This window comes from Schistocerca piceifrons, chromosome 3 (genome assembly GCF_021461385.2).
Source record: "Schistocerca piceifrons isolate TAMUIC-IGC-003096 chromosome 3, iqSchPice1.1, whole genome shotgun sequence".
Taxonomy (NCBI): Eukaryota; Metazoa; Arthropoda; class Insecta; order Orthoptera; family Acrididae; genus Schistocerca; species Schistocerca piceifrons.
Genome location: NC_060140.1, coordinates 742,792,883 through 742,819,592, shown reverse-complemented (window position 1 = coordinate 742,819,592; position 26,710 = coordinate 742,792,883). Strand labels below are relative to the sequence as shown.

The following is a 26,710-nucleotide window of genomic DNA, read 5'->3' as shown; positions in this document are numbered from 1 at the left end:
GAAAATGACGTGCTACAGACGCCAAATATAACCGACAGGAAGAAGATGCTGTGATATGCAAATGATTAGCTTTTCAGAGCAGTCACACAAGGTTGGCGCCGGTGGCGACACCTACAACGTGCTGACATGAGGAAAGTTTCCAACCGATTCTCATACACAAACACCAGTTGACCGGCGTTACTTGGTGAAACGTTGTGATGCCTCGTGTAAGGAGGAGAAATGCGTACCATCACGTTTCCGACTTTGATAAAGGTCGGATTGTAGCCTATCGCGATTGCGGTTTATCGTATCGCGACATTGCTGCTCGCGTTGGTCGACATCCAACGACTGTTAGCAGAATATGGAATCGGTGGGTCCAGGAGGGTAATACGGAACACCGTGCTGGATCCCAACGGCCTCGTATCACTAGCAATCGAGATGACAGGCATCATATCCGAATGGCTGTAACGGATCGTGCAGCCACGTCTCGATCCCTGAGTCAACAGACGGGGACGTTTGCAAGACAACAACCATCTGCACGAACAGTTCGACGACGTTTGCAGCAGCATGGACTATCAGCTCGGAGACCATGGCTGCAGTTACCCTTGACGCTGTATCACAGACAGGAGCGCCTGCAATGATGTGCTCAACGACGAACCTGGGTGCACGAATGGCCAAACGTCATTTTTTCGGATTAATCCAGGTTCTGTTTACAGCCTCATGATGGTCGCATCCGTGTTTGGTAACATCGCGGTGAACGCACATTGGAAGCGTGTATCACCAGGCGTGATGGTATGGGGTGCCATTGGTTCCATGCCTCGGTCACCTCTTGTTCGCACTGACGGCACTTTGAACAGTGGACGTTACATTTCAGATGTGTTACGACCCGTCGTTCTACCCTTCATTCGATCCCTGCGAAACCCTACATTTCAGCAGGATAATGCACGGCCGCATGTTGCAGGTCCTGTACGGGCCTTTCTGGATACAGAAAATGTTCGACTGCTGCCTGGCCAGCACATTCTCCATATCTCTCACCAATTGAAAACGTCTGGTCAATGGTGGCCGAGCAACTGGCTCGTCACAATACGCCAGTCACTAATCTTGATGAACTGTGGTATCGTGTTGAAGCTGCATGGGCAGCTGTACCTGTACACGCCATCCAAGCTCTGTTTGACTCAATGCCCAGGCGTATCAAGGCCGTTATTACGGCCAGAGGTGGTTGTTCTGGGTACTGATTTCTCAGGATCTATACACCCAAATTGCGTGAAAATGTAATCACATGTCAGTTCTAGTATAATATATTTGTCCAATGAATACCCGTTTATCATCTGCATTTCTTCTTGGTGTAGCAATTTTAATGGCCATTAGTGTATTATAAATAAACTGGAAGCAGTCTTGATCGCATAATTTTTTTTTAATGTGGTGACCGATTTCGATCTTATTATAATATCATCTTCAGACCTACAATGAACAAGAATCCTTATAAACCTATAAAGGACGAAATCGTATATTGATAAAACAGTAGCTAACGCTGATATACCATAGATGTCTGCCGGAGGCGGTGGCGCGTGGCAACCCTCTTGCTTGTGGCTCGTAGTGTACTGCAACGTGAAGGACGCCAGCTGCTGATGAAATAGTTGAAGCCCCTCCCACCGTCTCCGGTACAACATCATGGATAGCCAATCACGTAAGTTGCATTTCTGTCGCTTAAGAAAGTAACGTGGTAGTTACTATTAAGTCATTATTACCATGTATAGAACTTATAGATGGTAATAATGAGCAGCTACGTATAAGCCACACATATTTGTATTCAATGTCGAACGACGCTTGAGGTGAGGTACAGAGCGACGCTACTGGGCAGCGGACGATTAGGAACGAGCGATTTGAAGTGATGAATCACGCTGAACCCTGTGGCAGTCCGGTGAAAGGGTTTGGATTTGGCGAATGCGTGAGGAACGTTAACTACCAACATGCGTAGTTCCAAAAGTAAAGCACAGAATTCACGGTATGACGGTATGGCAGCGTTTTTCGTGGTTAGGTTGTGGTATCCTTATTGCCCTTAAGAAAATGCTAAATGCGGAAGGAAATGGAGAGAATTTAGAGCACTATGTACTGCCTGCGGTAGAGGAAACTTCGAAGATGACGAATGTTTGTCAGCATGACAATGGACACTGTCATAAACCAGCATCGGTGAAGTAACAGTTTAGGGGCAACAACATTCCTGAAATTGAATGTCCAGTCCAGAGCCCCTACCTGAACCCAACGGAACACCTTAGGCATGAGTCAGAACGTCGATTTCGCTCCAGACCCCAGCGTCCAGCATCACTATCTCCTCTGGTTTCAGCTCTTGAGGAAGAATGGTCTGGCAGCCCACCACAGACATTCGGACACCTCATTGAAAGTGTCTCCAGCAGAGTTCAAGGCATCATGAAGGCGACGGATGGACACAGCCCATATTAGTGTCCACTAGTAAATGTTCGGATACGTTTGATCAGACAATGTACGGAGTGTAACCTGTGTGGTGGACCTATTTGTATTACACTACTGGCCATTAAAATTGCTACACCAAGAAGAAATGCAAATGATGCCTGTCATCTCGACTGCTAGTGATACGAGGCCGTTGGGATCCAGCACGGCGTTCCTTATTACCCTCCTGAACCCACCGATTCTATATTTTGCTAACAATCATTGGATCTCGACCAACGCGAGCAGCAATGTCGCGATACGATAAACCGCAATCGCGGTAGGCTACAATCCGACCTTTATCAAAGTCAGAAAGGTGATGGTACGCATTTCTCCTCCTTACACGAGGCATCACAACAACGTTCACCAGGCAAGACGGCCAACTGGTGTTTGTGTATGAGAAATCGGTTGGAAACTTTCCTCATGTCAGCACGTTGTAGGTATCGCCACCGGCGCCAACCTTGTGTGAATGCTCTGAAAAGCTAATCATTTGCATATCACAGCATCTTCTTCCTGCCGGTTAAATTTCGCGTCTGTAGCACGTCATCTTCGTGGTGTAGCAATTTTAATGGCCAGTAGTGTACAATCCACCGGGGGCCTAAAGTGGAATGATCACATAAAAGTAGTTGTAGTGAAAGCAAAACCACATTGTGATCCACTGGAAAAATCATAAGGAAATGTAACTCATTCGCGCAAGGAGTGACCTGGAAAGCATTTGTCCTAGAGATTCTTGTGCATTGGTCGTCAGGTTGCATTATTAGAAGAGACAGAGAATATCCAACTAAGGGGGCACTTTTCGTCACTGGATCGTTCAGTAAGCGCGAGAGCGCTACGGAGATTCGCAACGACTCCTCAGCCTCATTCTTCACGAGAGCAGCTGTGTACCGAGGCAAGGTTGAAATACCGAGAGCGTGCGCTCCAAGAAGAATCGGACGACACATTTCTTGCTCTCACATACGTCACCCGAAATTATCAATACTAGAAAATAGGAGATATTTACATTGTCGTTCTTTTCACGCGCCATTCGGGAAGAGAGAAAATGATTGTGCTGCCAGAAGTGAGTGTAAATTTACACAATGACCGAGAAGTCCGCGCGTCCCTCTCGACTTCGTAGAACTGGAAAAATATATAAGTGTTTCTTTGGTATCCCTGTTTGAAGCTGGCGAAAAATATTGTTGTCACTGTTCAAAAACTGGTTCAAATGGCTCTGAGTACTATGGGACTTAACATCAGAGGTCATCAGTCGCCTAGAAGTTAGGAATACTTAAACCTAACCAACCTAATAACATTACACACATCCATGCCCGAGGCAGGATTCGAACCTGCGACCGTAGCGGTCGCGCGGTCCCGGACCGAATTGCCAAGAACCGCTCGGTCACAGCAGCCGGCCTTGTCACTGTTACTTTGTCTTACTTCAGTACGACATATTTTTAGTTGCGAAGCCCTGACTGACGTGAGCGCAGACAGTTTACACTGCTGAATAGCGTTCAGTAACGTGTGTGTGTGTGTGTGCGCGCGCGCGCGCGCGCTTGTGTGTGTGTGTGTGTGTGTGTGTGTGTGTGTGTGTGTGTGTGTGTGTTGGCGCATGAAAAGGACAATGATAGTTTTAATGCGTCCGTTTAGAGTTCTTTCAGGTAGTATTCGAGTAGGCATGGCGGTTATAGCTGAAACAGCCGGTTTTCGGTAATATCGGTTTCTTTCCACGCCAGTTTAACCTGCCCGTTAAAACCGCTCAAAATAACCGGTGTCTGGAATAACCAATTTTCGGTTTTTTGTTCCTATTATTTCCTGTACTAAACGTAGAAATCGAACAAAGGTTGAAAAATTTTGACTCTCTCGGTTTCAAGATACACAGAATCATTGTATTATTAAATAGGGAAATAGAAAGAAACTTCGTCCGTCCAACTTTCGCTGCCATTCTCGAAAAGTGGTAAGTGTTTGAATACTAAAAAAAAATCACCAGTAATCTCGAACTGATTCTAATTTTTTGAAACTCTGCTCAAAAATCATGTTGTAATCAGGGATCGTATCAGTATTTGGGCATTACAAGCGAGGCTGAAGAAGTCTGTTTTTCGTATTTATTTGTCGTTTTCAAGGGATATAAGCAGATGAAGACGTATTATGTCGACACCGGCAACAGACCAGCTCTTTATATTTTTATTGTGCATTATGAATGAATAATTGTTAAGTTTCAATTTATTAATGTTACCTTAATCTCCCTCCTGTTTTATTACTTCCTAGAAATGACTGACAAATCTTTAATCTCTTAAAGCAAATAAAGCATTGCACTTTATTGTTATGTAGTTCGTAAAAACATTTCCAGCCTAGGATTGGTGCCATTTTGCAATACAATGGATGTCCGGCGGCGACAGCGAGGAACTACCGGATGAATCAGGTGCGGCCATGTCTTGCGCACTGCCCGTACACACGTACCTTCAGCCACGATATATGGCAGCAAGTACATTATTGTATAAGCAATGATGTACCAATTTTTGATCGTTTCCGTCGGCATTGTTATTGAAATAGCACTGATCGCTTTTCCCATTTCCTACAATAACGTCAGTATTTCAAAATAACGCAAATTTTACGGATGAAAATTACTTATTTTTTATGAAAGGTTACGAAAAATTTTAGTAGTGTTGCCATGGCTAATTGATTTTCATTCAGTTGTTGTTGTTGTTGTTGTTGTGGTCTTCAGTCCTGAGACTGGTTTGATACAGCTCTCCATGCTACTCTATCCTGTGCAAGCTTTTTCATCTCCCAGTACCTACTGCAACCTACATCCTTCTGAATCTGCTTAGTGTATTCATCTCTTGGTCTCCCTCTACGATTTTTACCCTCCACGCTGCCCTCCAATACTAAATTGGTGATCCCTTGATGCCTCAGAACATGTCCTACCAACCGATCCCTTCTTCTGGTCAAGTTGAGCCACAAACTTCTCTTCTCCCCAACCCTATTCACTACTTCCACATTAGTTATGTGATCTACCCATCTAATCTTCAGCATTCTTCTGTAGCACCATATTTCGAAAGCTTCTATTCTCTTCTTGTCCAAACTATTTATCGTCCATGTTTCACTTCTATACATGGCTACACTCCATACGAATACTTTCAGAAATGACTTCCTGACACTTAAATCAATACTGGATGTTAACAAATTTCTCTTCTTCAGAAACGCTTTCCTTGCCATTGCCAGCCTACATTTTATATCCTCTCTACTTCGACCATCATCAGTTATTTTGCTCCCCAAATAGCAAAACTCCTTTACTACTTTAAGTATCTCATTTCCTAATCTAATTCCCTCGGCATCACCCGACTTAATTAGACTACATTCCATTATCCTTGTTTTGCTTTTGTTGATGTTCATCTTATATCCTCCTTTCAAGACACTGTCCATTCCATTCAACTGCTCTTCCAAGTCCTTTGCTGTCTCTGACAGAATTACAATGTCATCGGCGAACCTCAAAGTTTTTATTTCTTCTCCATGAATTTTAATACCTACTCCGAATTTTTCTTTTGTTTCCTTTACTGCTTGCTCAATATACAGATTGAACAACATCGGGGAGAGGCTACAACCCTGTCTTACTCCCTTCCCAACCACTGATTCCCTTTCATGTCCCTCGACTCTTATAACTGCCATCTGGTTTCTGTACAAATTGTAAATAGCCTTTCGCTCTCTGTATTTTACCCCTGCCACCTTTAGAATTTGAAAGAGAGTATTCCAGTCAACATTGTCAAAAGCTTTCTCTAAGTCTACAAATGCTAGAAACGTAGGTTTGCCTTTCCTTAATCTTTCTTCTAAGATAAGTCGTAAGGTCAGTATTGCCTCACGTGTTCCAGTGTTTCTACGGAATCCAAACTGATCTTCCCCGAGGTTGGCTTCTACTAGTTTTTCCATTCGTCTGTAAAGAATTCGTGTTAGTATTTTGCAGCTGTGACTTATTAAGCTGATAGTTCGGTAATTTTCACATCTGTCAACACCTGCTTTCTTTGGGATTGGAATTATTATATTCTTCTTGAAGTCTGAGGGTATTTCGCCTGTTTCATACATCTTGCTCACCAGATGGTAGAGTTTTGTCAGGACTGGCTCTCCCACGGCAGTCAGTAGTTCCAGTGGAATATTGTCTACTCCGGGGGCCTTGTTCCGACTCAGGTCTTTCAGTGCTCTGTCAAACTCTTCACGCAGTATCATATCTCCCATTTCATCTTCATCTACATCCTCTTCCATTTTCATAATATTGTCCTCAAGTACATCGCCCTTGTATAGACCCTCTATATACTCCTTCCACCTTTCTGCTTTCCCTTCTTTGTTTAGAACTGGGTTTCCATCTGAGCTCTTGATATTCATACAAGTCGTTCTCTTATCTCCAAAGGTCTCTTTAATTTTCCTGTACGCGGTATCTATCTTACCACTAGTGAGATAGGCCTCTACATCCTTACATTTGTCCTCTAGCCATCCCTGCTTAGCCATTTTGCACTTCCTGTCGATCTCATTTTTGAGACGTTTGTATTCCTTTTTGCCTGTTTCACTTACTGCATTTTTATATTTTCTCCTTTCATCAATTAAATTCAATATTCCTTCTGTTACCCAAGGATTTCTACTAGCCCTCGTCTTTTTACCTACTTGATCCTCTGCTGCCTTCACTACTTCATCCCTCAAAGCTACCCATTCTTCTTCTACTGCATTTATTTTCCCCATTCCTGTCAATTGCTCCCTTATGCTCTCCCTGAATCTCTGTACAACCTCTGGTTCTTTTAGTTTATCCAGGTCCCATCTCCTTAAATTCCCACCTTTTTGCAGTTTCTTCAGTTTTAATCTACAGGTCATAACCAATAGATTGTGGTCAGAGTCCACATCTGCCCCTGGAAATGTCTTACAATTTAAAACCTGGTTCCTAAATCTCTGTCTTACCATTATATAATCTATCTGATACCTTTTAGTATCTCCAGGGTTCTTCCATGTATACAACCTTCTTTCATGATTCTTAAACCAAGTGTTAGTTATGATTATGTTGTGCTCTGTGCAAAATTCGACCAGGCGGCTTCCTCTTTCATTTCTGTCCCCCAATCCATATTCACCTACTATGTTTCCTTCTCTCCCTTTTCCTACACTCGAATTCCAGTCACCCATGACTATTAAATTTTCGTCTCCCTTCACAATCTGAATAATTTCTTTTATTTCATCATACATTTCTTCAATTTCTTCGTCATCTGCAGAGCTAGTTGGCATATAAACTTGTACTACTGTAGTACGCGTGGGCTTTGTATCTATCTTGGCCACAATAATGCGTTCACTATGCTGTTTGTAGTAGCTTACCTGCATTCCTATTTTCCTATTCATTATTAAACCTACTCCTGCATTACTCCTATTTGACTTTGTGTTTATAACCCTGTAGTCACCTGACCAGAAGTCTTGTTCCTCCTGCCACCGAACTTCACTAATTCCCACTATATCTAACTTCAACCTATCCATTTCCCTTTTTAAATTTTCTAACCTACCTGCCCGATTAAGGGATCGGACATTCCACGCTCCGATCCGTAGAACGCCAGTTTTCTTTCTCCTGATAACGACATCCTCTTGAGTAGTCCCCGCCCGGAGATCCGAATGGGGGACTATTTTACCTCCGGAATATTTTACCCAAGAGGACGCCATCATCATGTAATCATACAGTAAAGCTGCATGCCCTCGGGAAAAATTACGGCTGTAGTTTCCCCTTGCTTTCAGCCGTATTCAGTTATTAGTAAAAAATAAAAAGCATCTGATATAACCCAGACCAAACAAATACTGAAACATACAGGTTAATCGGAACTAAAATACTGGTATCAATTTTAAGTGGTAGGTTTTCTCGTCCCTATATCAAAGACAGATTGTGTAGTGGGCATAAGAAAACGTGAGAGGAAAAGTGTGCCGCCAACGCGTCGTTCAAACTAGGGCTGTCGATGTTGTTAAAAATATCGGGAATCTGATATATCGATATTTTAAAAAAGTAGCTTTATCAGCCGTCAGTACACCGGTAAAATTATCGATATATCGACGGAAAGAACATCGACGTACTGCCCAAAATAATATCGGCTGCACGTTGTAAATATACTGCCTGTTTTAGAGCTGTATATTTAAATAGTGATTTACTGCTTTGTATTCTGTACATCTACACGTTATCAGCCTGCTTATCCCCCTTAGAGCAAGGATTGAAAGGAAAACGATGCTCGTTCACGCTTGGCGATAACCACTTTGCTAACAATGGTAAATGCACGGAAGTGGCACAACAAAAGTTGTCGGATGGGTCCGTCGTTCGGTTTCGTCACATATGGGATTTGTCTGTAACACTTCATGTCGACTTCCCTGTTTTTTTTTTCCTTTTTCATTTCTGTAAACGCCAGCGACCTAGCAGTTGTAGTGTGGAAATTGCATGGTGAAGTTACAAACGTTGCAGTTGCTGCTGGAGCATCGAGCGCCTTCACACGTCTGCGCCCACAGCAAAGACCACTCTTGCCATTTAGAATTTTGTTCATCAGTTTCAGCAATTGTTTTTGAAGAATGCCGATTTTAAGAGATATCACACTAGTTGCTTTAAAAATTGTTTTTTAATGCAACCGCTATGGTATTTCTTCACATGGATGTCTTGTTATTCCATTTACAGCGCGACCTCGCAGTGCAATCGGACTTCTTCTTGCCATCTATACTCATCTCACGCAGTTATGAAGAAAGACTGGACGTGATTAAAGCTCAAAAAATAGTAGGACCCCTTCACAAAGTGAAAGTAAAATTATTTTCTGCTTCAATTTCAAAAGATCAACTTAAGTATTTATTGAAAATTGCGAAAAAAAATGTAAAATAAAAATATCGGCACTCGATGTTGCCATTTCGATATTGGTATGTCGATATATCGGTGAAAATAATATGTCAGATATCTATCAATATTTTATGGAAAAATATCAATATATTCATATTTTGAAACTTCCTGGCAGATTAAAACTGTGTGCCCGACCGAGACTCGAACTCGGGACCTTTGCCTTTCGCGGGCAAGTGCTCTACCATCTTTTTTTTTTTTTTTTTGTCAGGTGTACCGAGTGCCGGTAAAGCTGGCGCCCTTTTTTTTGTTTTTGTATTCTTTATTATTGAACAAACGGAGAGTACATATATATATACACAAAGCAAAAGTTCTTCAAGGTACCAGTTAAACATATACAAATGAGTGTTAGGTAAACAAATTATTAGAATAACATGAAATACAACAAATTAGAACATATCCTGTTTTCCTTTTTTTTTGTTTTTTTTTGTTTTGTTTTTGTTTAAAAATTTGTATTGAACAAACTAAAAGTACATATATATTCACTATGCAAAAGTTCTACAAGGTACCATTTAAAAATATACAAATGACTGTTAGTTAAAAAAAAAAAATTTAATGCAACAAAATATAACATATTCTGTCTTTTTCCTAAAAAAAAAAAAATTATGTTTGTTTTTGGTCGATGCATGAGAACGTGGATAAGGGTGTTGCATCATGTGACAGGTAGGCATGGTACACCACAACTTTGAGGGGGGTCAAGGAAGACGCTGCGGAGATAACCGGCAAAAGTTTGTCGGTAAGATGGTTTTCGGGTGAGGGTGCTATGCGCGGTCACAACTTTGTACCAGAAGTCAAGGACTGTATGCGGACCACTCCGAAAGAGATATTCTAAAGCCTGTCCTCGAAACCAGATTAGGGCATGGTCCTTAGCAAGAGGGTAGTGAAATGTCTGGGGCAACAACAGGAAATCCGGGGTTACCGTCGTTGGCGGGGCACGGAGGTAAAAGCCCACGATTCGTTGGATGAGGAGCCATACGTTTTGTTTCAGGGGGCACGTAAGACGGTGCTCGTCGGTGTCTGCGAGCTTACAGTCAGGGCAGAGTGGGAAGGTGGCCAGTCCTATGCGATAAAGTCGACTATTAGTCGGGAATTTTCCATAGACTAAAACATACCAGAGTGCAGACACAGACGACGGTAAAAAGGGTGCATGCACACACCCCCAAACCGTGCGCCAGTGAATGTCAGGATGCTGTAGCACCATGGGGTCGCAAGGGTTGGACAGCATAAACAAACGATAATAATCTTTTGTACGGGGAGGACGGGTGACTGGAAGATCGGCCCGAACGTAGCTGAGTTCTATGAAACAATTCGCGACGTAGTACAATAATGGAGAAATAGGTGCCACATTGATCGGTGGATCGAGAGAAGCTGGTCGGAGGATATCTAAGAGACTGCGTGTTAAGGACGGGACCGGCCCCTGCCAGTGCCGCAACAGAGTGTGGACAAAGAGTGCAGAAGATCGTGCCCGCACGTTGACGAGTCCGAGGCCACCTTTTGCAGGAGGCAGTGTTAGAGTGTTGTAGCGGACTTTGAAAAGTGCCCCTGCTGACACGAAATATCCAAAGGCTGATTGGATGCGGCGGCCAAGGAGTAACGGCATTGGGAGGATCTGGGCGACGTGTACCAGTTTAGGGGCGACATAGATGTTGACATAGGACACACGTTGGAGTTGGTTTAAGTTACGGTGCACTTGACCGCGAACATGGTGCCGAATCGACTGCAAAAGCCGCCGGTAAGCCAGGGCCACTGTGCGGTGTGTGGAGCTCGTAAATTCGATACCCAAGTAACGAAGGGTGGCACTAACTGGGAGTGGGGTCGGCACCATAGCCGGGAGGCCGCGCCCAATGTGCATCATAGTCGATTTACTGACATTAAGAATGCTACCAGAAAGACGTCCATACTGGTGGATCCATTGGATGGCGTCATTGAGTTCCGTGGAGGAGCAGGTGAGAAAGAGGAGATCGTCCGCATAAGCCCTACAGTGAAAGGTGTGGTCACGCAAAGTGAGGCCCTGCAGTCTAGAGGTAAGTCCAGTGATGAGGGGCTCAAGTGCAATGGCATATAGTAAAGTAGACATAGGGCATCCTTGACGCACAGAGCGGCGTATAGGAATCGGTCCTACAAGCCTGCCATTGACTTGTACCATCGAGACCGCGGGAAGGAGTAACCGGCGAATGGCATCGACAAAAAGCAAAGGGAACCCCATACGTGTCGCCACCATGAGGAGGAATGGGTGTCGAACGCGATCAAAGGCACTCGTGAAATCGACGGATACCAGTGCTGCACGAAGGCGACAAACTGACGCCAGTGCAATGAAGTCACGGCATTCTCCTAGGGCTGTTTGTAAGGTGGCCCCACAACCACGTGCAGTCTGCTCAGGTGAAAGGACCGTAGGTAAGACGGAGCGTATGCGCGCTGCTAAGAGGCGTGCATAGATTTTATAGTCTGCATTCAGTAGTGTAAGGGGGCGATATGCAGAGACATGAGACCCTCCCTTCGGTTTAGGCACAGGTAGAAGAATGCCAGTGACGAATTCAGGTGGAATTGGGAAGGACGGAGTAAAGAGTTCCTGAATCATTTCCGTCCAGCGAGGAAGCATTAACGTGGTGAACGCCCGGTAAAATTCCACTGGGAGTCCATCTGGTCCGGGTGATTTGTTCTTGGCCCCTTTGGCCATCTGAGCTACCGAAGCACGACGCACAGCCGGTCCTCACGGCTGTACTTCTGCCAATATCTCGTCTCCTACCTTCCAAACTTTACAGAAGCTCTCCTGCGAACCTTGCATAATTAGCACTCCTGAAAGAAAGGATACTGCGGAGACAGCCACAGCCTGGGGGATGTTTCCAGAATGAGATTTTCACTCTGCAGCGGAGTGTGCGCTGATATGAAACTTCCTCGCAGATTAAAACTGTCTCTGCAGTATCCTTTCTTTCAGGAGTGCTAGTTCTGCAAGGTTCGCAGGAGAGCTTCTGTAAAGTTTGGAAGGTAGGAGACGAGATACTGGCAGAAGTAAAGCTGTGAGTACCGGGCGTGAGTCGTGCCTCGGTAGCTCAGATAGTGCCTGCACGGTAGCTCAGCGTGTTCGGTCAGAGGGTTAGCTGCCTTCTGTAATAAAAAAACTGAGTTCACCGATCAACAACGAACTGACATGGGTGTCTTACGACGTCCGCCCTGAGCAGATACAACGAACGAAAGAGAACAAAATGAGATTTAAAAAGAAAAAAGAGAGAGAGAGAGAATGGTAGAGCACTTGCCCGCGAAAGGCAAAGGTCCCGAGTTCGAGTCTCGGTCGGGCACACAGTTTTAATCTTCCAGGAAGTTTCATATCAGTGCACACTCCGCTGCAGAGTGAAAATCTCATTCTGGAAACATCCCCCAGGCTGTGGCTGTCTCCGCAGTATCCTTTCTTTCAGGAGTGCTAATTCTGCAAGGTTCGCAGGAGAGCTTCTGTAAAGTTTGGAAGGTAGGAGACGAGATATTGGCAGAAGTACAGCTGTGAGGACCGGGTGTGCGTCGTGCTTCGGTAGCTCAGATGGTAGAGCACTTGCCCGCGAAAGGCAAAGGTCCCGAGTTCGAGTCTCGGTGGGGCACACAGTTTTAATCTGTCAGGAAGTTTCATATCAGCGCACACTCCGCTGCAGAGTGAAAATCTCATTCTGGAGATATCCATATTTTATCAACAGCCCTAGTTAACACAACTAGAGCCGGCCGGAGTGGCCGAGCGGTTCTAGGCGCTACAGCCTGGAACCGAGCGACCGCTACGATCGCAGGTTCGAATCCTGCCTCGGGCATGGATGTGTGTGATGTCCTTAGGTTAGGTAGGTTTAAGTAGTTCTAAGTTCTAGGGGACTGATGACCTCAGAAGTTAAGTCCCATAGTGCTCAGAGCCATTTTTGAACACACCTAGCAGTCTCCAGTGAAGTCCATTTGCAGAAGAGCAGCTCAACTTCAAGTACAGCGGGCAACAATGCAGAATCACTTTAAGGAAGCTTTCAGAGTGAAAGGATTTAGAGCGATGTTTGTGAATGAATTATTTGACAAGAACGTGGAGCAGCGAGCTGCTGCCTGCCTTACTTTGTTGGGGATGCCGTGTTTTGCTCAAAAGTGTGGGATCCGCCGCACCTCAAACAGCAGGAATGTGGTTTCCTAGTCTAATAAAAATCCCCGTTGTGTGAAAGACTTGGAAACAATCCATCACACGATTCGGGCCGAGGGGTCATCAAGACGACAATTTTTGAAGAGTCAGTGAATGTAAATTGCTATTAGGACGTGTTGCAAACTTGGTTAATACGTCAGGTCGAAGCCTTGAGAAACATAGATCGTGTGTGGTTACAACAGGACTGACTTCCAGCACAGTCTGCTCTTAAGGTGCGTGAGTTTCTCTAAGAACAACCTGGATGCCGGAGGACTGCATGTTGTTCAGCAACACCTCCAGCCTCATTCAAACGGAACTACGCCAGACCACTCATTATGGGGTACAATCAAATTTCATGTGGCTCAACGTCGGTACAAGACTAATTAGGGATTACACGATAGGGTTGAGGAAACCTTACACCTATGATGTTCCGCAAGATTTCAAGGACGACAACAGAGACCGTACACCTCTGTTTACGGCCTGATGGTGCACGTACAGATCCAGTAGATACATAGTTTTTACGTCTAACTGCTGTATTAGGTTGGCGCATAAGTACGTAGCGTTTTTGTTTTTCATGTCGGTATTCCTGATGCTATTGGTTTATTTACCAAATGTCATTTTTTTATTTGTGGTTTAGTGTTGCTATTTGATTAATGATATTTTGTTATTTTGTAATTTGGAGATAGTGAGTGGAGCCGTGGACGCTAAAAAATGGAGTGGCAAGAGGAGAAATCGGAGATTTCCGACATATGCTTCTGTCTGAGATCAATGGAGGGGAGACATCATCGGAGGGAGCCACAAACATTTGCGCCGGGTAAGGGGATAACGCCACTGGACAGAGCACGGCAAGAAAGTGGTTTTCCCTTTTTAAGGAGGATCATTTTAACATTAGTGAATCTCCACGTTCAGGAAGACCATTGTGCGACATTTGCATGCAATGGGGAGGGTTCAGAAATCGGATGTATAGGTCCCACCTGCTGTAAGCCAAAATCACAAAAGACCTGGTGGCCATACCTGCTTCTCTGCCGGCTCATCATCACCTGGCTCGTGAAGAACACCGAGCATTCCTGTCCGCATCGTTACTGTGAAGAGAAATAGGGCCTTTATGCTAACATCCTCACCCCATGAACCATGGACCTTGGCGGTGGTGGGGAGGCTTGCGTGCTTCAGCGATCAGATAGTCGTACCGTAGGTGCAACCACAACGGAGGGGTATCTGTTAAGAGGCCAGACAAACGTGTGGTTCCTGAAGGGGGGCAGCATCCTTTTCAGTAGTTGCAGGGGCAACCATCTGGATGATTGACTAATCTGACCTTGTAACACTTACCAAAACGGCCTTGCTGTGCTGGTACTGCGAACGGCTGAAAGCAAGGGGGAACTATAACCGTAATTTTTCCCGAGAGCATACAGCTTTACTGTATGGTTAAATGATAATGGCGTCCTCTTGGGTAAAATATTCCGGAGGTAAAATAGTCCGCCATTCGGATCTCCGGGCGGGGACTACTCAGGACAAAGCCGTTATCAGGAGAAAGAAAACGCTTTCAACGAATCGGAGCGGACAGGTAAGTTACAAAATTTGAAAATGGAAATGGATAGGTTGAAGTTAGATTTGGTGCGAGTTACTGAAGTTCGGTGGCAGGAGGAACAAGACTTCTGATCAGGTGAATACAGGGTTATAAATACAAAATCAAGTAGATGTAATGCAGGAATAGGTTTAATAATGAATAAAAAATAGGAGCGCGAGTCAGCAACTACAAACAGCACAGTGAACGCATTATTGTAGCCAAGATAGACACGAAGCCCACGCCTACCACAGTAGTACAAGTTTATATGCCAACTAGCTCCACAGATCATGAAGAGATCAAAGAAATGTAAGATGGGATAAGAGAATTTATTCAGATTGTGAAGGGAGACAAAAATTTAATAGGCACGGGGGACTGGAATTTGATAGTAGGAAAAGAAGGAGAAGGAAAAGTAGTAGGTGAATATAAACCGGGGGTAAGGAATGAAAGAGGAAGCCGCCTGGTAGAATTTTGCACACAGAATAACTTAATCGTAGCTAACACTTGGTTTAAGAATCACGAAAGGAGGTTGTATAAGTGGAAGAGGCCCGAGACACTGGAAGTTTTCAGATAGATTATATAATGGTAAGACAGAGATTTAGGAACCAGGTTTTAAATTGTAAGACATTTCCAGGGGCAGATGTGAACTCTGACCACAATCTATTGGTTATGAACTGTAGACTAAAACAGGAGAAACTGCAAAAAGGTGGAAATTTAGAGAGATGGGACCTGGATAAACTGGCTAAACCAGAGGTTGTACAGAGTTTCAGGGAGAGCATGGACGATTAACAGGAACAGCAAAAGAAATACGATAGAAAAAAATGGGTATCTTTGACAGATGAAATAGTGAAGGTAGTAGAGGATCAAGTAAGTAAAAAGACAACGGCTAGTAGAAATGCTTGAGTAACAGAAGTGATATTGAATTTAATTGATGAAAGGAAAAAAAATACAAAAATGCATTAAATGAAGCAGGAAAAAAGGAATACAAACGTCTCAAAAATGAAATCGACAGGAAGTGCAAAATGACTAAGCAGGGATGGCTAGAGGACAAATGTAAAGAGGTAGAGGCATATATCACTAGGGGTATGATAGAGACTGCCTCGCGGTGGCCGAGCGGTTCTAGGCGCATCAATCCGGATCCGTGCGACTGCTAAGGTCGCAGGTTCGAATCCTGCCTCGGGCATGGATGTGTGTGATGTCCTTAGGTTAGTTAGGTTTAAGTAGTTCTAAGTTCTAGGGGCTGATGACCTCAGATGTTAAGTCCCTAGTGCTCAGAGCCATTTGAACCATAGACCCGTCCTAAGCAAAGAAGGAGAAGCAGAAAGGACGAAGGAGTATATAAAGGGTCTATACAACGGCGGTGTACTTGTGGGCAACATAAATGAAGATGAAACGGGAGACATGACACTGCGTGAAGAATTTGACAGAGCACTGAAAGATTTAAGTCGAAACAAGGCCCTGGGAGTACACACTATCTCATTAGAGCTACTGGTAGCCTTGGGAGAGCCAGCCCAGACAAAACTCTACCATCTGGTGAGCAAGATGTACGAGACAGGCGAAATACCCTCAGACTTCAAGAAGAATATAATAATTCCAATCCCAAAAAAAGCAGGTGTTTACAGGTGTGAAAGACACCGAATTATTAGCTTAATATGTCACGGATGCAAAATACTGACACGAATTCTTTACAGACGAATGGAAAAAACTCGTAGAAGCAGAGCTTGGGAAGATCAGTTCGCATTCCGTAGAAATGTTGGGACACGTGAGGCAATACTGACACTACGACTTACCTTAGTAGACAGATTAAGGAAAGGCAAACCTACGTTTGTAGCATTTGCAGACTTAGAGAAAGCTTATGACAATGCTGACTAGAATAATCTGTTTCAAATTCTTAAGATGGCAGGGGTAAAATACGGAGAGCGAAAGGCTATTTATAATTTGTACGGAAACCAGATGGCAGTTATAAGAGCTGACGGGCATGAAAGGGAAGCTGTGGTTGGGAACGGAGTGAGATATGGTTGTAGCTTATCCTCGATGTTATTCAATCTGTGTATTGAGCAAGGTGTAAAGGAAACTAAACGAAAATTCGGAGTAGGAATTAACATCCACGGGGAAGAAATAAAAACTTTGAGGTTTGCCGATGACATCGTAATTCTGTCAGAGACAGCAAAGTACCCGAAGAGCAGTTGAACGGAATGGACAGTGTCTTGAAAGGAGGATGTAAGACGAACATCAACAAAAGCAAAACGAGGATAATGGAATGTAGTCTAATTAAGTCGGGTGATGCCGAGGGAATTAGATTAGGAAATGAGGCACTTAAAGTAGTAAAGGAGTTTTGCTATTTGGGGAGCAAAATAACTGATGATGGTCGAAGTAGAGAGGATATAAAATGTAGGCTGGCAATGGCAAGGAAAGCGTTTCTGAAGAAGAGAAATTTGTTAACATCCAGTATTGATTTAAGTGTCAGGAAGTCATTTCTGAAAGTATTCGTATGGAGTGTAGCCATGTATGGAAGTGAAACGTGGACGATAAATAGTTTGGACAAGAAGAGAATAGAAGCTTTCGAAATGTGGTGCTACAGAAGAATGCTGAAGATTAGATGGGTAGATCACATAACTAATGAGGAGGTATTGAATAGAATTGGGGAGAAGAGGAGTTTGTGGCACAACTTGACTAGAAGAAGGGATCGGTTGGTAGGGCATGTGTTGAGGCATCAAGGGAACACTAATTTAATACTGGAGGGCAGCGTGGAAGGTAAAAATCGTAGAGGGTGACCAAGAGATGAATACACTAATCAGATTCAGAAGGATGTAGGTTGTAGTAGGTACTGGGAGATGAAGCAGCTTGCGCAGGATAGAGTAGCGTGGAGAGCTGCATCAAACCAGACTCTAGACTGAAGACAACAACAACAACAACAACAACAACATGCTAACATAAGGATAAAAGAGTAATGGTTGAGCCCAAATAAAGCAGCAACTTCCTGTGCAAAGATCTGCGCGAGGCAACAAAAGCTAATGTTACAAATCTGTTGAAACAGCAACAGCCTGGTGTAGTACGATTGCTTTCCGAGGTGTAACTGTCACTGCCGTAATTTATTGTCAACGAGATGCAAGAACAGTAGCCAGAGGACTGTGTGAAGTGATGTTACTCCTCATTGACACCCGCCCTCATTTTGCTAGACTGACAGAAAACACTTTACAGGAGTTCAGTTGGGAAGTCATTCCGCACCCACCTTATTCATTTGATCTTGCGCTCTCAGATTTTCGCTTTTTCCGCTTTCTATCAAACAACTTTCAAACAGCCTCCTTTCTGGATGAAAATGCGCCCCGAACAAGGGTCTAAGGGGTCTTCACCTCAAAACTGCGTGATTTGCACAGTCGTGGAATCAGAAAGTTACCCTAACGTTGGCAGACTGTTGTAAATAGTGAAGGAAAATGTGTTATTGATACTAAAGACGAGGATTCCATGCACATCCACGTTTTTTATAGGATCATTCTACCTAGCTCAAGCGTAATACTTATCCATGTCATTACTTTCTGATGCCAGATATGTAAGCTTTTCCCCTGCATATTTGCGTATTGTGATCTTTTCAGGGATGAAAACATGGATAATGCGTAGATAAGGCATTTTTAGTTTAATTATGCATATAACATTCATCATTTTTAATTTAATTGCATATTTTAATGATTTGGAGCAGGCACCTCACTTTTTTATTTTTATGATCCTTATATTTGCTTCAGGAATAAGAACTGAAGGAAAAACCGGGGAGGAGGAATAACAGGAATAGAAATTTAAGATTCTCACAAGAGGAAGACTTTCCAGAATTTTACAGACAGCCCTCTGCAGAGCGCGTGTCATAAACAGATGTTTTTGTCCACGACAACCACCTGCAAGCCTTCGATCTCGCGAGAACGGAAATTTAGCCTTTTAAGTCAGGTATCGCTACTGAAGCAACAGTAACTCAGCTGCATAGCGGTGTTGAGGAATTTTAACAAACCTCACTAGCAAAACTTCTAAAACTGAAATTGTTCCCTTAAATTGTCTTCGCAGTCTGTGTGGGAATCTCATAAATTTGTGTAATTATGTTCGCGTGCTTCTAATATACCTCCAACGAAAAGTTCCAGAAGTGTACTCCTTACGTAGTGGATAAAAGTATTTCATTAGATCAGATGCAGATGTTGTATTCTGTGATTGTTGTAGTAAACAGTTATCCTATTCTTTATGGAAAATATTCTTTGGTGCTTGTCATTTGTAAAACATTACAAAATTGATTTTAAACAATTAATTAAACAAGAATGCCAGTTTTAAAAATCATATCCACATAACTGAGAGATCTTTTAAATTATCAGATAAAACGTACTAAACAGCATTCACATCTGTGTCACATGTTGCAAGAATGCGAAAAGCGAAAGTATCTGCAATACAAATAATCCAGTCACTTATTACTGCTGCGATTCCTAAGACACCGAAAAATAATTTTTAGGTGGATTTGTGCGACGCCTTTGTAGGAGCAAATATGCCATTTGAGATACTCAGAAACTCAACTCTTAAGGACTTTTTGGAGAAGCATACATCAAAAGATGTCCCTGGTCCCTTGACAATGAGTAAAAATTTTGTCCCGGAATCTTATCATCGGGTAGGCATACGTAAAGTATTTGCCAAAATAAATGAAAACTATTATCACACATGTTAAATTACTTCTTGTTTTGCTAACCAGGCACTGTATAAAATTCTAGAGGACCTGGGAACTTCAGCCATATGGACTTCCGTAGATAAAACAATGGATCCTGCGGAGCGCTATGTTGCTAACCTAGTTGTAGGAACATTAACTCAGGATGGGCCTGGTCAACCCCATCTAGTGTGCTGTCAAGTCCGGCAACAAGCAAGTAACTCTACAATTTGCTAGATTCTTTTTTTTTTTCCTCTATAAAAATCTTATGGGACTTGACTGTTGAGGTCATCAGTCCCTAAGCTTACACGCTACTTAACCTAAATTATCCTAAGGACAAACACACACACCCATGCCCGAGGGAGGACTCGAACCTCCGCCGGGACCAGCCGCACAGTCCATGACTGCAGCGCCCTAGACCGCTCGGCGCTAGATTCTTTGATGATGGACTGTGTAAGTGCTAATAAGAAATTGTAACCGAACAACAGTTATATAATTATTTTATTCTCCTTTAAGTTTTTTTTATAAACCATTGGCTGAGAATATGATTCTTACATTTTAGGTATTCCGTAGCCAAATAATATAAATAAAAGCAAAAGGACTTTTGCGATCAAGTGATGCTGCTCCCTACATGCTGAAGGCCGGGAAAGCTATTAAAATATTCTGCTCAAATGTAAAACACATTAACGTCTTGCTCATAGGCTCTTTCGTGTTGCAGAATCAATGCGCTCCAATTATGGCTAGCTGCAATGTTTTACTCTGATAATTTTGATGCCATTAAATTGTTATGAAACAAAATTGATACGTAGTTAATTGCAACAAAGTTGCTGCTTCAATATTTAATTCTAAAGTAAATATTTCCTTCATTTCAGGCAGTAAACAGGTTCTCGCCGGATGATACCGTATGTGTCATAGACGAACGACCAACATTTAAGTACAGAAAAGGGCAGCAGGATATAATTAATATTAAGAGGGGTAAGACGTCAGACTTGGAGCAGGAGAGGCGCCACAGGACATCTTAATTTCCACTGTCTATATTTTTGCAAATAAATTCATAAAACTTTGTCAGCATGACCAGGAATGATCCAGAATTCACACTCATAGTAGTGGAAGTTCAAAAGCATAACAAAATAAATTTTTTTGCATGTGAAATTTCATCATTTTTTCACTTACCATTGGTTGCATTTGTTGCTATATGTACACTTTTCTTCATAAGTAAGAGATTCTTCGATGAATTATAGGTGTATAAGAGTCTTGAATTTATTTAATAAATGAAAATATGAATGAGCTGTTACGTTTTAAACTTCATGTTTAGAAAAAACCCAAGTTTTATAGTTATTTATTTCAATTTTACCATAGTTTCCAATAGAATCGGAAAATTCTAGAGTTCCATACACCTGTAAGTATGGTTTGCATTCTGTGCAAAATTTATCGAAGAATCTCTCTTACTTATGGAGAAAAGTATACCTATAGCAACAAATCCTCCCATGGGACACCGGCTTATAGTAGGCACTTAGCGTGCTTCCGTGAAGTCGAGAGCTGTGCCGGCTGTAGCGTAGCTACTGGCAGGGTCACCCAAGTCGGATTAGTTTCGACTGAGGAGCCAGACGAAGTGTGTCCCACAGCATAGGGCACGGAAGGCTCTAGAGGTCCTCCAGGTTGGGGGTTGGGTGTGGAGCTAACAACCCCGCCTCGTAAATATTTTATACTGTTACTGAAGCTCATAAGAGCTCTAATGTGTGCCCTATGCTCCACATCGGAGTAAAAGGAATTAAGTCAAGTAAGTCATAGCAACAAATGCAACCAATAGTAAGCGAAAAAAGGATGAAATATCACATGTAAAAAAATTTATTTTGTTATGTTTCTGAACTTCCACTGCTATGATTGTGAATCCTGAATCCTTCCTGGTCATGCTGATAAAGTTTTATGAATTTATTTGTAAAACTATAAACAGTGGAAATTAAGATGTCCTGTGGTGCGTCTCCCGTTCCATGGCGGCCTGTTAGACGTCCTAGTCCCCTTAAGACAAACTTCTCTAAATTGCCATCTAAAGTAACAAAATTAGAAGCTACGTGTCTGCCGCTGGTAGAATAACTGTCCACTGCTGAGGAACGACAGAGATACCTGAGTCATGGCCAAGGGAAAGTGGGAGTAGACGCAAAGAAGAAATTGGACTGTGTCATAAACAAGAACCCAGACTACGTATTCTTTTGTTAATTGAAGAAGGTATTTTGTAGTGAAAGCATGAATGAGAATCTTGAAACTGTCACAGATACTTCTTCAAATTTGCACCTACATCTTCTTGTAATGTGGAGAGGCCATTTTCTGCCTACAAAAATATTTTGAATGATAAAAGCAGGAACCTCACAGAAAATACTTTAGAAATGTTGTCCTTGTTAATCCTGCAAAAAGGGGAGTGAACTAATAAATTACGAAGAAACATGATAGTGTATATTTTAATGCTTTCTCACTTGATCGTGCATATATAGTAGTTTAATAATGCACGAACGCATGCATTTTATTGGGATTTTATAGTGCATGGAATTCTCGTTTTTATTGATGACTAAAGTCTCTGTTATGTGTATCCGTTGTATTACTTCAACTTATACAGGGTGGTCCATTGATCGTGACCGGGCCAAATATCTCACGAAATAAGCGTCAAACGAAAAAACTACAAAGAACGAAACTTGGCTAGCTTTAAGGGGGAAACCAGATGGCGCTATGGTTGGCCCGCTAGATGGCGCTACCATAGGTCAAACGGATATCAACTGCGTTTTTTTAACTAGGAACCCCCATTTTTATTACATATTCGTGTAGTACGTAAAGAAATATGAATGTTTTAGTTGGACCATTTTTTTTCGCTTTGTGATAGATGGCACTGTAATAGTCACAAACACATGGCTCACAATTTCAGACGAACACCTGATAACAGGTAGGTTTTTTAAATTAAAATGCAGAACGTAGGTATGTTTTAACATTTTATTTCGGTTGTTCCAATGTGATATATATACCTTTGTGAATTCATCATTTCTGAGAACGCATGCTGTTACAGCGTGATTACCTGTAAATACCACATTAATGCAATAAATGCTGAAAATGATGTCCGTCAATCTCAATGCATCTGGGAATACGTGAACGACATTCCTCTCAACAGCGAGTAGTTCGCCTTCCGTAATGTTCGCACACGCATTGACAATGCGCTGACGCATGTTGTCAGGCGTTGTCGATGGATCACGATAGCAAATATCCTTCAACTTTCCCCACAGAAAGAAATCCGAAGACATCAGATCCGGTGGACGTGCTTCAACGACCAGTCCACCTTCCATGAAATATGCTATTCAATATCGCTTCAACCGCACGCGAGATATGTGCCGGACATCCATCATGTTGGAAGTACATCGGCATCCTGTCATACAGTGAAACATCTTGTAGTAATATCGGTAGAACATTACGTAGGAAATCAGCATACATTGCACCATTTAGATTGCCATCGATAAAATGGGGGCCAAACATCCCTCCTCCCATAATGCCGCACCATACATTAACCCGACGAGGTTGCACTTGTCGCAGCCAGAGGGGATTTTCCGTTGCCCAAAAGTGCATATTATGCCGGTTTACGTTACCGCTGTTGGTGAATGACACTTCGTCGCTAAATAGAACGCATGCAAAAAATCTGTCACCGTCCCGTAATTTCTCTCGTGCCCAGTGGCAGAACTGTACACGACGTTCAAAGTCGTCGCCGTGCAATTTCTGGTGCATAGAAAAATGGTACGGGTGCAATCGATGTTGATGTAGCATTCTCAACACCGACGTTTTTGTGATTCCCAATTCTCGCGCAGTTCGTCTGCTACTGATGTGCGGATTAGCCGCGACAGTAGCTAAAACACCTACTTGGGGATCATCGTTTGTTGCAGGTCGTGGTTGACGTTTCACATGTGGCTGAACACTTCCTGCTTCCTTACAGAAGGTAACTGTCCGGGAAACGGTCGGGACACTTGGATGATGTCGTCGAGGATACCGAGCAGTATACATAGCACACGCCCGTTGGGCATTTTGATCACAATAGCCATACATCAACACGATATCGACCTTTTCCGCAATTGGTAAACGGTCCATTTTAACACGGGTAATGTATCACGAAGCAAATACCGTCCGCACTGGCGGAATATTTTTTTTTCTTTATTGTCATTTTGCACCTCATACAAGGTGGCTGACAGCGGCAACTTTACTCCGCTCTTCAGCCACAAGCAGTTCAATAAGAGAAAAACCCAATGAAGACACAAAAGTAACATAATGGTGGTTAAAAAACAGTAGACACAGTAATTGAAAAACATGAAGCCGTTCACACTCGACGAAAAACAAGAAAACTGTCGGCACTGTCCACAAACTCTGATGATTTTGACGACACACGTGAACGAAGGAGCGTAGGCGGCGAAAACACAGAATCACAAACACGACGGCACACACACGAAAACCTGATGGTGATGATTTCCGGCGCGCTAATGTTTACTTAACGTGTGCGAGTCCGGGGACCTGCCAAGAGGGGAAAAAGGTGGTGGGGGAGGGAGAGGGGAGAGGGGAGAGCAGAGATGCCAATGTAAGAGGAGACAGTGGGAGGAATGAAGGTATGGGGGTAGGGGAAGCCCGGGGTGAGGAGGGGGGAGGAAGGGAGGAGGGCGGGAAGAGGGAGAGAAGGGAGAGAGGGTGCCCATAGGAACAAACGCAGGATTAGGGAGGGAGTATCAAATTTGGTAGGAGGGGTAGATGGAGGGGAGGAGGGCATCATCAGGGAGAGGGAGCTGGTGGAAGCCACTCTGGGAGAGGGAAAGGACAGTAGAGAGATGGAGAGCAGGTGGGACGTGGAAATACAGGCGCAGGAGCCGACGAGGATGGGAGAGACAAGCGGGTGAGGGGGATCTATTTTGCGGGAGGTGTAGAGGATCTGTATTCGTTCAAGGAAAAGGAGGAGGTGTGGGAACGGAATAAGGTCGTACAGGATCTGCGTGGTGTAGGGGAGACGGATGCAATAGGCGAGGCGAAGAGCATGGCGTTCGAGGATTTGAAGAGATTTGTAAAAGGTAGGAAGGGGGGAGATCCAGGCACGGTGGGTGTAGCAGAGGATAGGGCAGATGAGGGATTTATAGGTGTGGAGGATGGTGGAGGGGTCCAGACCCCACGGACGGCCAGAAAGGAGCTTGAGGAGATGGAGTCGGGAGCGTGCCTTGGCTTGGATTGTCCGGAGATGAAGGGTCCAGGAGAGGCGACGGTCAAGGGTGACGCCAAGGTACTTAAGGGTATGGGTGAGGGCTATAGGACGGCCATAGATGTTGACATAGAAATCGAGGAGGCGGAAGGAAGGGGTTGTTTTGCCTACAATGATCGCCTGGGTTTTTGAAGGATTGACCTTGAGCAACCACTGGTTGCACCAAGTGGTGAACCGGTCGCGCGGAATGTTACGTGATACCACGTACTTATACGTTCGTGACTATTACAGCGCCATCTATCACAAAGCGAAAAAAGTGGTCCAACTAAAACATTCATATTTCTTTACGTACTACACGAATGTGTAATAAAAATGGGGGTTCCTATTTTAAAAAACGCAGTTGATATCCGCGCCAACCATAGCGCCTTCAAGCTAGACGAGTTTCGTTCTTCGTACTTTTATCGTTTGATGTTTATTTAGTGAGATGTTTGGCCCGGTCACTATCAATGGGCCACCATGTATAAAAACGCTACGATGTTATAGACCAACCCATTATTATTTACATTGATGTTTGGTCATTTCTGGGACATGAGACTCACCTCTCCTGGCGCGCGGCCGGTGCTGCGCCGCCAGCTCGGGGTCCGCGGTGGGCGTGGCCGGCGACGGGGCGTGTCCCGCAGCGGCCTTCTTCTTCTTGCTACCGCTGGGCGCCGGTGACGGGGCGGGGGACGGCGACGAGGACAGCGGCACTGGCAGCAGCGCGGGCAGCGGGGAGGGGCGGCCGCCCGCCAACGCCCCTAGCCCTGCCCCCGGCGCCGCCTCGGCTTCCGTCCCCGCATCCTCCCCGCCGTCACTGCATTCGCTTCCCGCCTCCGGGTCCAGGCGCAGCGGCAGCAACCGCAGCTCCGGCGACGACGGTTTCCGCTTGCCGCTCATCGCCGGACGGTCATACCTCCCCTCACAGGCACTGAGCACCGTTACAAACAACAGTTAGAGACAGACCTGATAATAACACCACAACCACCACCACTACTACTACTGCTACTACTACTACTACTGCGAGGGGTTCAATAAATAACGCAACACATTTTTCTTCTCTGCCTATTTCGAGCCGGTCGGAGTAGCCGGGCGGTTCTAGGCGCTACAGTCTCGAACCGCGCGACCGCTACGGTCGCAGGTTCGAATCCTGCCTCGGGCATGGATGTGTGTGATGTCCTTAGGTTAATTAGGTTTAAGTAGTTCTAAGTTCTAGGGGACTGATGACCTCAGAAGTTAAGTCCCATAGAGCTCAGAGCCATTTGAAACTTTTGAACCTATTTCGATTGAAAAACTGCGGAATTTGTTGTGAAAAACCTTTGAACCTTCGCGCTTCAACCTCTATAGTTTCATGAAGTTCCGATAGGTGGCGGCACTATACATAGCCTTCAAAATGGCGTCCGTAACAGAGGTGCGATCCAAGGAGAGAGGTGTCATTGAGTTTCTTTCGGCGGAAAACCAGAGCATCGCAGATTCTCAGACGCGCTTGCAGAACGCCTACGGAGACCTGGCAGTGAACAAAAGCTGGGTGAGTCGTTGGGCGAGGCGACTGTCATCATCGCACCAAGGCCAAGCAAACCTCTCCGATCTACCGTGTGCCGGCTGGCCACACACAGCGGTCATTCCTGCGATGTTGGAACGTACGAACACTCTTATTCGAATGAGCGACAGATGACAAACAAACACCTGGACGTCTCTGTTGGTAGCGTTGACACGCTCATCGAAGCTGTGTCCCTGCTGGGTTCCTCGCCACCTAATAAAGGACCATAAAGAGCAACGAAAGACCACCTGTGCGTAACTGCTTGCGCGTTACG

The 26,710-nt window shown here is 44.1% G+C and overlaps 1 protein-coding gene across 1 annotated transcript in view; it reads right to left on the bottom strand.

The window, feature by feature from the left end:
* Positions 1-25,796, bottom strand: part of LOC124789028 — a 150,857-nt gene extending 125,061 nt beyond the window's left edge. The window contains exons 1-2 of the mRNA XM_047256315.1: positions 25,715-25,796; positions 25,460-25,663 (exon numbers count right to left, since the gene is read on the bottom strand). Of these exons, the coding sequence (XP_047112271.1) occupies positions 25,460-25,663; positions 25,715-25,796 (286 nt within the window). The remainder of the gene's footprint in view (positions 1-25,459; positions 25,664-25,714) is intronic.
* Positions 25,797-26,710: the final 914 nt, after the last annotated feature.